General features: G+C 44.9%; 1 protein-coding gene across 1 annotated transcript; it reads right to left on the bottom strand.

Moving 5' to 3' along the window:
- Window positions 1–5,190: 5,190 nt before the first annotated feature.
- On the bottom strand, window positions 5,191–14,945 carry LOC147339939 (melanoma-associated antigen B4-like). Its single transcript, XM_086386851.1, has one exon. It carries the CDS (start codon window positions 7,095–7,097, stop codon window positions 6,093–6,095), a length of 1,005 nt encoding a protein of 334 aa, XP_086242977.1. The 5' UTR covers window positions 7,098–14,945; the 3' UTR covers window positions 5,191–6,092.
- Between the last annotated feature and the right edge of the window lie 251 nt (window positions 14,946–15,196).

Genomic DNA, 15,196 nt, shown 5'->3' with positions numbered 1-15,196 from the left:
TGCAGGCAGTTACCCATAAGTACCCACGCAAAATCCATGAAATGGGAAGAAAGACAGAAACCACAGTGCTATTTTTTATAAATATGGTATCATGAACCTTGGGTTACAGTAGTCACCGTTTAGGTCTTGGTGCACCTGTGACACTCCTTGCTGGCACTTTGTCTTGCTTGGTCCTGACATGGCTGGAAACCTAGTGGTGGTCATTGGCCAGAACAGGGAGCCTCTCTGGGTGTGCTCTGACCACCAGTGTTCAGGTGGGGAAGAGGAAGACAAAGCATCCCTGGCTGCTAACCTGGCTCAAGTATTATACTCCCAATTAGATTCTGAGCAGGGAACAGCCATCATTCCCATGGGAAATGGTTGGGACTTTGCCATGTGATAGCTGTCTCCCGGCTGAGTGCAGAATCTGTATATAGTTGTCCTTTCTGCCTGAGAGAGTGTCTGAGCAAGGATGATATAAATGTCCTTCTGGGTTAATTCAAAAGTCATAGATGTCTAAACTTGTCTAGATATTTTTTGGGGTCATCTGAGAATTTTCCCTAATCTTGTTTTATCCAACTGAGATCCTGCATGGAGAGGGGAACTTGGATTCTTATGGAAGTCTGGTGGGCCCTATGACTTCCTGAGGTGGATAGAGTTTAAGGAGTTCTGGAGCCCCAGGTTAGATGAGGGCCGGGAATAGTGGTGTTCAATGCTGAGTACAAATGAAGAAGAGGTCTGTGGTCCAAGAGGCTCCTTCTTTTGTCCAAAAAGAGTTCCTGTGAACAGGGCTCAGTGGCTGGCTGATGGTTAGTACCATCTGGAGAAGGGGAAGGGCTTTTGTAGGCAAATTAAGCATTGCCAAGCCAGCAGAGTCTACCTGGCAAGTCTTTCAAAGTTCAGAGTTTTTCCTAAAGGCAAGGAAGACTTGGACATAAGGGACCTCGCTGGAATCCTAAGGGCAAGTCTTCAACAATGGGCAGTCAGTTACCCATCTGAAAAGGAAATGACGAATGCTCATAAGGGGCTTTTGGTGTCACTGAATTCCCTTATGGACTTTTCATGGCTGTGGCATCCCTCACCTGTAATCTTGCTGGGCAGAATATGGTTCAGTTCTCACCCCAGGGGCCGTTGTGGCTTCCCTGAGTATTTTTTTTTAAGAAATTATTTATGTATTTCATTTTGGTTGGGCTGGCTCTTTCTGCTGCGTGTGTGTTCTCTAGTTTCGAGGAGCAGGGGCTACCCTTCATTGGGGTGCACTGGCTTCTCATTGTGGTGGCTTCTCTTACTGTGGAGCACAGGCTCTAGGACGCATGGGCTTCACTAGTTGCAGCAAGAAGTGGTAAAGTAGAAGAAGGTTTAGAAGACTGCTGTTGTTGTTCAGTCTCTAAGTCATGTCTGACTCATTGTGGCCCCATGGATTGTAGCCCTCCGGATCCCTGTCCATGGGATTCTCTGGGCAGGAATACTGGAGTGGGTTGCCATTCCCAACTTCAGGGGAGCTTCCCAATCCAGGGATCGAACCCCGATCTCCTGCCATTTCAGGTAGATTCTTTACCATCTGAGGCACCAGGACAGCCATATTTCAGAAGGTAGCCAGAAAATGTTTAGCTCAATTTCTTTTCTTTTCTTTTTTTGTCCATTCTCACCTTATCCTTTAGACACTCTCAGCTTGAATTTTATAAACACAAAGTGGAGGCATTCATGGCATACAGTGTCTGGATTTGGACACCCAAAGGCAAAGATATTGGGAGTCTACGTGCAGAGACATGCAGAAGAAAGTGACTTTCATACTAGCCCTATGAGCCAGTTTAACAGGCCGTAGTTTAAATTTTCGAAGGGGTGGCATGGAGACTTCCTCTAGATGAAACCTATCACACCAGGTTTTGACTCAAATCCACATGGCCAGGACTCCAACCCCCCAAAAATCCAGATTGGAACTTGAACCGTGGTTTTTTAATTAGAATCACTCACCTGGTAGCTGGACTTAGGGCAGCTCAGGTTGTTTGTGTCTCAGCACAGAAGGAATTCAGCAAGAGGCAAAGTGTTAGGCAAGAAATAGATTAATGTATATAGGATGCTTGTAAGAGATGCAAGCAGTCAGGTGTTGGAGCTCTGCCTGGAGGATTAAGTGGAATACATTCTATAGTCAATGGAAAGTGGAGGACTAGGAAAGACTGCCTTCTTTGAGTACAGGTCAGGCTTACATCACTGCCTCCCAATTCATTTGGAGCAGGAGAGTGTCTGACCTTATGAGGTCAAACTTGGATTATTGTAGAACTTCTTCAAATGGATAGAAGGGTCGTGACATTCCTCTTTTACCTAAAGGCCTGGGGAACATCTCATGTATTATTTATGCCTTTATATTTAAACAAACCTGCCTTCTTCCACTACATTCTGATGCCTTTCTTGAACAATGTTAACTTACAATGGTCTACCAATTGTTCCTATGTTTCTCTACCTCTATTCCCCTCCTAGACTTCTAGATCTACCAGTCTGACTGTCTGTGCTCAAGCCCTCATTCATGTCTGACTCTTTGCAACCCCATGAACTGCAGCACTCCAGGCTCTCTGTCCATGGGATTCTCCAGGCAGGAATACTGGAATGGGTAGCCACTTCCTCCTCCAGGAGATATTTCAGAACAGCGATCAAACCTTCATCTCCTGCATTGCACGAGGATTCTTTTCCACAGAATCACCTGGGACAGCTACCTGTATCCTATGCTATTCTATCCCTGTCATATGGAGGCAGGCTCCCCGAGCCAAGAGCTGTCGTTTCTCTTGGTGGGAGCCTTCTAATGAAGGTCTCCAGCTTGGACTATTGTCTGGCTTTTAGTGAGCAATTTTCTTCCCAAAAAGTGAAAGGGGCAGTCATACATGTGCAGAAACATCAAAGGTAAACTTGCCTAGCAAGGACTTTAGGGGAGGAGCACGCCACTTGGTTTGAAGCCTAACTTCAATTCCCTTTATCATGGAGGATTGGAAGGACAAAGGCCCAGGGAAATCAGTCTGCACAGAGTAGCTGACCCAGGTATGAAAGAACTATCCTCCCTGCCACATCAAGGGTTACCTGAAGCTCCTCTGGGGAAATGACCAGGGGTCCTCTGGGAACTGTTGGGAGGTCTTGCAGCTCCTATCTATTTACCTGAGGACATGTCCTCAGAGTAAGGCCCACAACTCTCTGAGACCCAATAGAAGAAAGCAGAGGTTGCTTAACTTACCACATCTACCCGTTGTCTCTCAGGACAGAAAGCTGTGACTGGAAATTGAGGCCTTCTGATGGCTGGCTGCACCTGTCCTCAGTCAGGCTCCTAGGAAGACCTGTATTTCTTCCCTCTCTTCATTATTAATGTCCTCTCTCCAGGTCCTCACACTGACTTCCCATCTCCTAACGAGACCTGTCCTCTCATGCGACAGCCTTAAATTCCCTGAGACCTCTTCGGAGGATGTGAGGGCTGCCAACCTGTGGTCACTCATGGCTGACCCTAGGGGAGGGATTCTATAAAAGTGGTATAGTGTGAGTGGTTCCTTTAGTCCTCATGGTCCTCTACGTGACTCTTGGCATGAACTGAAATTCATCCTGAGGTTGACCCCTGAGCCCCAGCACCTCACCTCCTGAGATTCTCTTAAAAAGAAATGTGTGGGGTGCATCATGCCTGTGTTCCCAAATGTGCCAGTGCGAGGTGTAGAGGGGCAGGGCTGTGTTCTAGGTGCAGTCCCTTTATTCTCATTTGGAGTCACTAGCTTCCACTCTGTACTGAAGTGAGGCTTCTCCCAGTAGACCAAGGCTCTCACCTCCCTGAGACCACTCCAGTGGAAAGAGAAGCTCTTCAGCCAGAAAGCTTTCTCCTGGGTCTCATAGGGCTGGCATCAGGGCTGGGCCTCCACAGTCTCCCCTGTTCTGGGCTGAGTGGTCCTCTTGCACCCCGTTCAGGGACCTCATCCTCACTCCTGACCAGACCCAGACTGCAGCCTCCACTCACCTGAGGCTGTGCTCCTCAGAACAAAGGCATTACTTTCTTGGAAGTTCTGGATTGGAAGACAGGATGAACCAGATGTGTGCAAAGCTACTGGGGCCTTCTGAGGAGGAGAACATTCTAGGGCTCCACTCTCTTCTGGAGTCAGTGGTCCCCCAGTCTTAGATCAGGTTTCTTACCTTGACTTCCAGTAGCATATGGGAATCCACCCTCTCTATTGGCTGAATTAGCTGGCCTGTGGCCAAGGCTTTTGCCTTCTTGAGACAACAGAAGGGGAGGTGAGAGAGCTACTCCCTGGCTACCCTTGCCTGTTCCTCCGTGCCATCCCCCTTGCTATGGGCCGGGGGGTCCACTCATCAGCCCCCAGTGTCCTCACTGTAAATCCTATGAAGGCCTCTTAGGATCTCCTACTTGGGCAGAATTGGAGATGCTGTCACAAGACCAAGGCACTCAACTCCCTGCGAACCCCTCCACCCTTGCCTTGCAGGAAAGGAAGGCACACCTCAGACAGACTGCTCTCCCCATGGCCACACAAGGCAAGAAGCAGGGTATAGTTTGTGGGACCCCTAGTGTTCTAAAATCTTCCCCTTGATAAGTATCAGAGACTGGGACTCTTCCATCCATTGACCTGAGGACACAGTGCTTAAGCTAAGGCTTTTATGTCCCTGAGAATCAAGAAGGATAAATGAGGGCATATTGATCTTTTCAGGATATCTGACATTGCATGTGTTCATGACCACATTGTCCCTGAGTAGTTTTGTCTTCTTTCATACCATTCATTTATCAGCATTTTTTAAACTTTATTCCAAAACAGTTCTTTGGGACAGGGCCCCATGTATCCAACCAGACACATTTTTTGGAGTGTTTAGAGGAAAAATGAATGAAAAGACATGATGTCTGGCTTAGGCTGGGAGAAGTGGCACATTGTGGGCTCTGCACTAATCCAGATCGGGGGACTAGTCCTTGGAAGGTCACTTCATCAGTTCGTGAACTTGAGAAATTTGCAAGTTATCCATCCATAAATGGAGTGCTAAATCTGATCCTGCATGAATGCTGGAATGCATGTTCTACATATAAAGCAGTGGCATACTGATTAAGTATTGGTTTGTAATAAGTGGAAGTTACGATTACTATGAACCCCTCAAATACCACCTTCCCATCTGAGTTAACTTTTAATCCAGGAGAGAACAGAGAATATGCAGTGAATTGGGACAAAAGAAACAAATATTCTTAAATGAGCTAAATAAGTCAAAGTATTTTTTTATTTTTCCTAAAAGAAAGTTTAAAAGAAAGAAGGTAAACCACAACTTAAAGACTTTTTACTCTATTCTTTTCTCCATTTTCTTTATGATTCTCAAAAGTTTCTGTAGTCTTCTTTCAAATTAACATGAAAATCACTCTTGCAGTGCTATGTTACCTACTTTCAGATCATAAAGACAATATAGATGGCTCCTGAATTTCTTTTATATCTACCAAAACTGTACCTTTAAAACTTTTCAAACAGCAATGAACATAACAGCAGTATCATTACCAAATTAATACTCTGAGGAAAAACAACCTCTTAGAAGTAAAAATATTTGAAAAAAAAAATGAAACAAATAATATGTAGAAGTTACTCGTGTGAAACAGAAAGAGAAACGTGATGGAAAGAAATGTGATGTAACCCCCACCACCATGCACTCTTTAGAAGCTTGACTAGTCTTCAAGAAAAATTCTCTTCTAATGTCATGTTATCTTGTTTTCATTGTGAACAATATATTCAGTACTTTCAGTGTGATTTACAAATACACAAACTTTTAAAACATTAAAACAGCTGAAAACTATGATTTATATGATTCATACATTTGAACTCTGAAGCACAATACACCTTATCAGAAGTAAGAACATTTGAAAATACTAAACACCTCCTTCACCTCTTTACATTTCTAATTTAAATCATCGTTCATTAGGTATTTCTCATGTGAATACAAGAAAACAGATATATATTTTGTTAAAACAAACTAGACCTAAACTCGCTTACCACTTAAACTGTAAGAAGATATGGGTTTTGTTCCCTCCACCCCTACTACTCTGCACTATTTAGGAGCTTCTCTGCTCTCTTCCAACACAAAGGGAACAAAGTGCCCTGCCCCCCTCCCTAGATGTGGGAGGAGGCCCTGGAAGGGGCACTGGCCTCAGCCTTGCTTCGAGCCCCGGCCGCACCTCTCAGCCCTGCTCTCTCCGCCTGATCTCTCAGAGCCTCGTCATAGAGGTCTGGGAAGGAACTAGGGACCCTACCGTGGAACTTGGCTAGAGCCTCCAGCACCTTCATCTTACTGGTCTCAACACAAGCTCTCGGGCCCCACAGGAACTCGTAGCGCGGAGGATCACTATTGGGTACCCGGTGGTAGTTCAGGTACTCCTTCCGCACCAGATCTTTGGTGATGAGCCTTCTGGGCTCCCCAAAGATGCAGTGCCTCCTCCCAGCATAGACCCCCAACATACTGAGGAATTCCCAGATCTTCTCCTCAGTGGCGCGGTTACCATTCATGAAGATGACCCCCAGCAGCACCATGAGGAGACGGGACTTGGGCAGCGCTCCCTCATCACGCGGACAATCGTTTCCCCCGAGGTTGAGCTTCCTGATCAGGGTGTAGATGTTCCCTCTACCGTCGACTTCCTTCATCTCCAGGCCAAAGACCAGCTCCATGCGCTCACGGACTGTACTGAGGATCTCAGAGAAGTGCTGCCTGTACTTCCTGCTGACGATTTTCATCAGGGCGTTCTGCGTGATGGGCTCCTTCTTGGTGTACTTCTCCAGCAGGAACTCCACGAGTATCCTGGCCTTCCTGGCCAGAAGATCTTTGCGAGGGGCTGCCTGGGAGGCACCTGCACTTCCCTCCTCGGGGCCCTGGGCACCTGCATCAGATCCTGCACATGAAGGCCCTGCATCAGAAGAGCTAGGGACCATGGCTCCCTGAAGCTGCTGGTGATTGCCAGCAGCAGGGGAGCTCGGGAGAGAACCCTGAGGGGCAGTAGAGTGGGAGGAGGGGCACTCCTCCTTTGGGGCTTCAGCAGCACTGGCCTGGGCCTCCTGAGTGTCCCTCCGGACCTGGTGGCGTTTCCCACGGGCATGGGACTTGCTCTTGTGCCTCCGAGGCATGGTGACAGCAGGTCAGGGACCGCAGGTGGGAGTGCGGGCAGGAAAGCAGGCAGGAAGGCACCTGGAGGAGGGACAAGGACATGCTGTGAGAACCTTCAGCGAGGAGAGTGGTAGCCACCTCTGAGGGGTCCTCGAGGCCAGTTCTCTAGGACCCACAAGGCTCCTGTTCTCCTGGTCCGCCTGTCCCCTGAGACCACTGAGTAGCAACGGAGAGTGAGCCCTGGGGCACTGCAGACAGTCCTGCCTGGGTGTTAAAAGGGGGACCAGTGGGGGCTGGCAGGAGAGGCAGGTCCTCTCAGCTGACATTCAGAGTCAGGATGAAAACTGGTGCGAGACACCCCCATATCCGACGCCCCCTCTCCCGGACCCAGCCTGTTCCCTCTCCTGTCTGAAATTGACGCTGCCACCTTCCCTGTCACCCCAAACGAGGAGAGGAGGGCATACTCAGCCCCTCACTGAAGGGTCCCAGGACCTTCCCTTCTGCTGTCTCTTGTCTGCCTCTTCACAACAAGGCTCCAAGCTCCCCTCTCAGACCGCCATCCCCCTTCCCGATGTTTGGCCGGGGAGAAGCGCTGAGCAGAGGGGAGGTTCCTGAGTCGCCCATTTGTCGGGGAGGATGGCCCTCATCCTGACTCTTCCTGAACCCTCACATCCTCACTCTACTGACCAGCTGCCAGCCCCTCAGACCAAAGTCCCCTCTTCTCCGAGTGTCCCGTGTCCGAGGTGGCAGTGAGGAAGCCCCTCAGCCGGATAATCCGCAGCCAAATTGCGGTGAGTGGGGGTTACACATGGCTGCCGTTCTGGTGTATGGAGGCCCTCAGTCCCCCCGAGGGTCCCTCCTTCACTCGACAGGGCTCGTGGCTCTTCCTCTACCGAGCAGAGCTGGGGTCCAGCAGAGCCTGACCGAGGCATTCTTTCCCGAGACCCCCCAGGGGTTAGTGGATGGTCTTGGGGCCTAAGAGCTAGCCTGGATCCTCTGGTCTGAGTGCAGGGGTAGGGTGGCCGGAGGCTGTGCGGCCCACTCTTTTCAGAGGGAAAAGAAAATGGGGGTACAGAGACGTGTCCCTGCACTCGTAACTCACGTCACCTCCGATCTTCACACCCGATGACACTTCGGACTGCTCCCTCTGGCAACCGTCAACGGCAGTTCTCAGAGATAGCGGCACTGTCAAGGATGGCGTCGCTCCCCCAGCGTGCTTAGGAGGACGTCACTTCCTGTCATGCGCATCTGGGCTCCTGGAGGACAGCAAGGGCGGGACCTGGACAGGCAGGGTTCTGGGCGAGCTTCTCACAGGATTGGCACGTGGACTTTACCTTGACTCTTAAGGGGTCCTGGGACGTCCCTGTCCTGAACTGTCAGCTGGCTCACTCCATGCCTCTCACTTGTGTCAGCACTCCCAACAGGAAGAATTGGGGAGCCCAAGCCTAACAGCCTTCCTGGAGCCCATGAGACCAACACCGAAGGCTCTCTTGGGCTCTCTTTGCTATTATAGTAAGCGATGCTCTGTCGTTTTCCATGCCTTTCCTTAACCCCTGTAGATGCTGGGCTACATCCCATCTGCTGACCTGAGGCCAAGGCTTCATATCGAAGATGTGAACCCCCAAGTCTCCTGGTATGAAGTGTACATACATCTCATCTCGCCATTTATACTGGAGGCTTCCTGGAAATGGCTGCTACAGGTAAGATGAGCTGAGAGGGAAGGATGAGAGACTGTCTTCTGTGGTGTGGAACCCCTCACATCTCACTCAGAAACTTCATTCATATTGACTGCTGACAGGGCCTGGAAATCCTTCCCTTTCTGGTATAAGTCCACCCCTGTCCACAACCATGCTCATACAATTCCAGAAAAGCAAGTGAAGGGCCTCCTTAGCCTGACAGTTCTCACTGTGGGCTGTCAGTCGACTGCAGGGTCATTGATCAAAAGTTCTGAGATGATGTTTGTCGTTTTGTACAATTACTGTGATACTAACTTTTCTCTTTTAGTCCCTGGGTGATAGGCTATTAAGGTGATCGTTTAAAGGGCCAGTTCTCATCCACTAGCATTCCCTGGTGGCTCAGACAGTAAAGAATCTGCCTGCGGCCTGGGAGACCTGGGTTCAATCCGTGGGTTGGAAAGATCCCCTGAAGGAGGGCATGGCAACCGAAGCTGGTAGTCTTGCCTGGAGTTTCCCCTTGGACAGAGGAGCCTGGTGGGCTACAGTCCATGGGGTCGCAAAGAGTCGGACACAACTGAGTGACTAAGCACACACACAACAAACTTTGTGTTGGTTATTTTATGATCTGGGCCATGCTGCCACATCCAAGCCAAACTTTGGTGCCCCATGGTCCTGGCATGGGGCCTTGGAGATGCTGCCTCAGATTCCTTCAGTGAAGCAGTGGAGATTCATGATCCCAGGGCAGAGTGGAAGAATCCAGGGCTCAAGTTTAAAGCCTTTTGCAGCTGATCCTGTTGTCTGCTTCCCTTGCAGCCTGCACATCTGTGCCAGTCTCTTAAGTACTCCCCAACTTGGGCACACATAGGGTAAGTTCAGTGGAGACTTACTGTCCATCACGGATTATTTAATTTTATATTTTCACTTTTGTTAATAGTTTTCTTCATTCTTTCCATAAGATTTCTGTGGTTACTTCTGAGTACAAAAAGCAGCACACCGTGTTTCACTGTGGTCTCAGCTACCCTGAATGTGGTACTAAATCTGTAAAAGAGTTACAGAAAATTGACAGTCTTACAAGATCTGTTCTTCATGAATATACATAACATACTATTCTGTTCGAGCCTTATTTTTCCTGAGACTCTCAGGAAATTCTTGTTGCCTACATGAAGACTGTATACATTTTTCTAAAGTTTCTTTGTAGGTAAATTTTTTCTATGGTGCTTCTGTTTATGGTGTATTTTCTGTTACTTGGTGTAAGTAATTGTTGATTCTTCCAGACCAACTGGATGATTTTGCTGCCGTGATCTTTGTTTATTCCAGATTTTTGAAGTCTCTTACATGTTTGAATATTTCCTGTCCTGTTTTCTAAGATTTGTAATTCGAGAATCAAATTGTTACTGTGATCCTTTGCTTTTTATCACTTCTGACTTTTATTCATTTGGCATTGTTGTATATAACTCTAGTGGCTATATGTACTTCTCCAGATTTTTTTTCTAGTTTTTAAATTCATAGATTTTTTAACAATTATTTTTAATTAGAAGATAATTAAATGGTGTGTCAGGCTTCTTGTATGAAACAGCTATAAGTATACATATATCTCCTCCCTCATGAACCTCCCTCCCACCCCCGACCTCACCCCTCTAGGTCATCACTGAGCTGATTCCTTGTGTCACCCAGCAACTTCCCCCTCATGCCTGTTGTCCACATGGTAGTGCATATTTGTCCACGCCACTCTCTCAATTTGTCTCACTGTCTGCTTCCCCCGATGTGTCCACATGCCCGTTCTCTACATCTGTGTCTCCATTCTTGCCCTGCAAATAGATAGAAGTTTTTAATATTAACAAGGTTCAGCTTATTATTTTCTTTCATGGACTGTGCTTTTGGTGTTGAGCATAACATCTCATTACCAAACTTATGTTTTGCCCCCGTGTTATCTTCTAGATTTTCTTGCCTATTGCATATGGCATGTAGAATCCTAGTACCTGACCAGCGATCAAACCTCTTCCCCCAGCAGTGCAAGTGTTGAGTCTTAAACACTGGACTGCCAGGGATGTCCCTGCAATTTCTTTTAAATTGTGAGTTTTTCATTCAGGTCTGTGATTCCCTTTGAGTTAATTATTTTGAAAGGTTTAGAGTTTGTATGTGGATTCACATTTCTTAGATATGGATGTCTAGTTATCCCAGGACTGTAAGTTTAAAAGACTGTCGTTTTCCATTGAATTGCCTTTGCGCCTTTGTTAAAAGTCGGTTGAGTGTTTGGGGTGTCTGTTTCTAGATTTTCTGTTCTGTGCCATTGATCTGTCTATTGTTCTGTTAATAGCATACAGTCTTGAGTATTGTAGCTTTAAAGCAAGTTTTGAAATCCCGTAATATCAATTCTCTAACTTTGACCTTTCATATTGACTTCAGTGGGTATTATGGATCATTTCATTTTTGACGTAAAATTTAAGTTGGTGGCTGCTATCTACAAGCTATCTTGCTGGAATTTTAAACAGAATTGCATTAAGTATCTAGGTTAAGTTGGAAATAAGTGACATCTCAACAATACAGCATCTCCCTATCTATAAACATGGTGTGTCTACTTATATAGATCTTCTTTAATTTTTTTCAGTGCAGTTTATGAGTTTTACTCATGTAAATCTTATACATATTTTTGAAGAATTATTTCTAATATATTTTGGTGCTAATGTGAATGGTATTAGGTTTTTATTTGCAATTTCCATCTCTTTATTGGAAAAGAATTGACTATTATGTATTAACCTTATTAATGTATTAATTATATAGTAGTTATATATTGATAATATATTAACCTTATTAACATATAGTCCTGGCTTACTAATGCCAGGAGTTTTCTTATTGTTGATGATTATAATTCCATTTTTCCCTTCCAAATATCTGTATCTTTTGCTTCCTTCTCTTATCTCACTGCATTGGCTAGGACTTTCACTACAGTGTTGAATAGGCATGGTGAGAAGGGATATCCTCGCCTTGTTCCTCACCTTAGTGTGACAGCATCTGTCTTCTCACTATAAAGTATGATGTTTTACCTGTAGTTTCAGATGTTGTATACGAAACTGAGGAAATGCCTGTCTGTATCTAGTTTGCTGAGATTTTTTATGATGAATGGGTGTTGGATTTTATCAGATGATTTTTTCCTTCATCTGTTGATCTCATCTTGTGATTATCTTCCTTAGACTATTGTTATTATGATTTGTGATTACCGATTTTCAAATGTTGCACATCTAAAATGCATCCTACTTAGCTATAGTATGTAATTCCTTCTATGAATTGTTAGGTTTCTTTTCTTATATTTTGTTGGGGATTTTGCTTCTATGTTCATGAGAGGCATTTGTGTTCAATTTTTTTCTCTTAATTTCATCTGATTTTGATATTCGAGTGTAATACTCACCTCACAGAAAAGGAATTAGGAGGTGTTCCTTTTCTTCTATTTTCTGGGAGAGATTGTAGAGAATTGTTATCATTTCTTCCTTAAATTTTTGTTAGAATTCATCAGTGGAAACATCTGGGTCTGTTAGTGTCTTTATTGGAAGCTTATTAGTTATAGATTAATTCTCTTTAATAGATACAGACCAATTCAGAGTATCTATTTTTCTTTGTGAAAGTGGTGCTAAGTTATACCTTCAAGCAGTTTCTCAATGGAACCTTTCCTTTTTGTAGGCGCAGAGTTGTTTATAATATTCACTCATTATCCTTTTAAAGTCTATGGAATCAGTAGTAATGGCCCCTCCTTCATTTCTACTATTAGTAATGTAATTTGTGTTTTTTCTCTTTGTTCTTCTTTAGCCTGGGGAGAATTTTATGTTCTTTTTATTTTGTATCTTTAAAGAAACTTCTTTGGGTTTTGTTTTTTTCTGCATTGCCTTCCTTTTTTCAGTGTCATTGGTTTCCACTTTGATTTATTCTTCCTCTGCTTTTTCTTTTCTTTCACAGGTTTACTAGTATAGAAGCTTAAGTTATTAATTGTAGGTTTTTTTGTTATAGGCACTCAATACTGTGTATACCTCTTTACTGATTTTGCTGTTATCATACACCTTCTGATAAGTTGTAATTTTGTTTTCATTTTGTAAAAATATTTTAAACTTTCTCATTAGATTTTATCTTTGGCCCATGTGTTATTTAGATGTTTATTGTTTAGTCTGCAAATTATCTTTAATTTTCCTGCTGACTTTTTGTTATCAATTTCTAGTTTATTTCCATCACACTTTTCTTGTAATCATGAGGGTTTTTTCTTTTTCTTTTTTTTTTTTTTGGTCTTTGTTTTAAATAGACAGTCTCAATAAAGGAAGATGAGGGGCTTATGTCAGATGTTGGCTGGAACTGATTCCTTTGGCAGCCTTGAAATTTTCTAAACAGGAACTCAGGGGTAGCTGAATTGTCCTAGAACGTGGCCTTGGGTTGCTGCTAGAAACCATGCTAGAGGTCAGTCAAGGTTCTTAATGTAAATGTTTGGACAGAGTTGTTCATGCCAATAGTTTTTGCAGTTCTCTGTTCCTAAGCTCAGCTTGCAGTTCCAGGACACATTGCCCTTTTTATAGGTAAAGTCTGCTTGAGATCCCCAGAAGGGAGGTGATCGCCCACAGTGTAAGGTTGGGGTGTGGTGAGTTATGCCAAAAATCTAGAGAAGGATGCAGACTCCCCCAGTTTTGGCCCCTGATGCAGTTCTGGTCCTGGAACCACACTGGGATTAAGAATGTGTGGGAGGGAATTGGGCTCGAGGACTTACAGAGAAGAAACTCACCCAGTCAAGTCCGTGATTATTTGTCCAGTCTTAATTTGAACATCATGCAGTCTTCTCGGTTAAACTTCTCACCTCAAAATGGGTAGAGCCATAGAGGAAATGACAAAGACTGAGAGGAGAAAAGTCTTGGCCTCAGTGGGCGCCTTCATCATTGGAAATTCTGTGTCTTCCAGGCCTAAGACAGTGTCAGCTGCCACCCAAGTGTTATTTGGGTATGTACAGCCTGGGTGTACTCCTTGCAGCTCTTAATTGAGGGGAGCCATGACACAGTGGGCTGACCCAGATCTTGCCCTGTGGGTCATGGAAAAAGAACAAAGCAGAGAGTGACAGCAAGCAAATTTTCATGGGAGAGATAGAGCAAAAGTCAGGGGTCTCCAGCCAGCAGTTTGGGCAAGACAACTGCAGTTCACCGTGGCCACAATCCTAGTTATGGTACCAAATATGTCACGGTGAAAAGAGATTTCCTCAGTGCTTGCTCTTGCAAAGAAAGGGAAGGACTCTGGACTAGAGCACATCAGGGGACTTGTCTGATGAAGGTCACTTTATCAGTCTTGTGAACTTGAGACAATTGCAAGTTATCCATCTATAAATGGAGTCTGCTAAATCCTATCCTGCATGAATGCTGGAATGCATGTACTACATATAAAGCAGAGTCATACTGATTAAGAAACACTGGTCTTTAATTTAACAGAAGTTATGATTATTATGAACCTCCAAAATACCACCTTCCTATCTGCGGTTATTTTTATCCAGTGGATAGCACAGACTATGCAGTGCACTGGGACAAAAGAAATGAATATTCTTAAATGAGCCAAATTAAGGCAAAATATATATATTTTTTAACCAAAAAAAAAAAGAGGTTAGAGAAAATAAGGCATGCTACAAATTAACAGCTTTTTCCTTTATATTTGCTTAATTGCTTTTTGGTTTCTCAATAATTTCTGTGGTCACATTTCACATTACCATGAAAATCTCTCTTTCAGCGACATATTACCTACTTCCAGATCATAAAGACAATACAGATGGTTCATGAATTTCTTTTCAGTTCATTTCAGTTCAGTTCAGTCACTCAGTCGTGTACCACTCTTTGAGACTCCATGAATCGAAGCACACCAGGCCTCCCTGTCCATCACCAACTCCCGGAGTTCACTGAGACTCATGTCGATCGAGTCAGTGATGCCATCCAGCCATCTCATCCTCTGTCATCCCTTTCTCCTCCTGCCCCCAATCCCTCCCAGCATCAGAGTCTTTTCCAGTGAGTCAACTCTTCGCGTGAGGTGGCCAAAGTACTGGAGTTTCAGCTTTAGCATCATTCCTTCCAAAGAAATCCCAGGTCTGATCTCCTTCAGAATGGACTGGTTGGATCTCCATGCAGTCCTAGGGACTCTCAAGAGTCTTCTCCAACACCACAGTTCAAAAGCATCAGTTCTTCAGCGCTCAGCTTTCTTCACAGTCCAACTCTCACATCCATACATGACCACTGGAAAAACCATACCCTTGACTAGATGGACCTTTGTTGGCAAAGTAATGTCTCTGGTTTTCAATATGCTATCTAGGTTGGTCATAACTTTTCTTCCAAAGAGTAAGTGTCTTTTAATTTCATGGCTGCTAGTCACCATCTGCAGTGATTTTGGATCCCAGAAAAATAAAGTCTGACACTGTTTCCACTGTTTCCCCATCTATTTCC

This window comes from Bos grunniens, chromosome X, assembly GCF_055505025.1.
Source record: "Bos grunniens cultivar Pamir isolate PY7600 chromosome X, Bosgru_T2T1.0, whole genome shotgun sequence".
Classification (NCBI taxonomy): Eukaryota; Metazoa; Chordata; class Mammalia; order Artiodactyla; family Bovidae; genus Bos; species Bos grunniens.
Note: the sequence above shows the minus strand (reverse complement) of the source record. Positions and strands in the feature narration are given on the sequence as shown.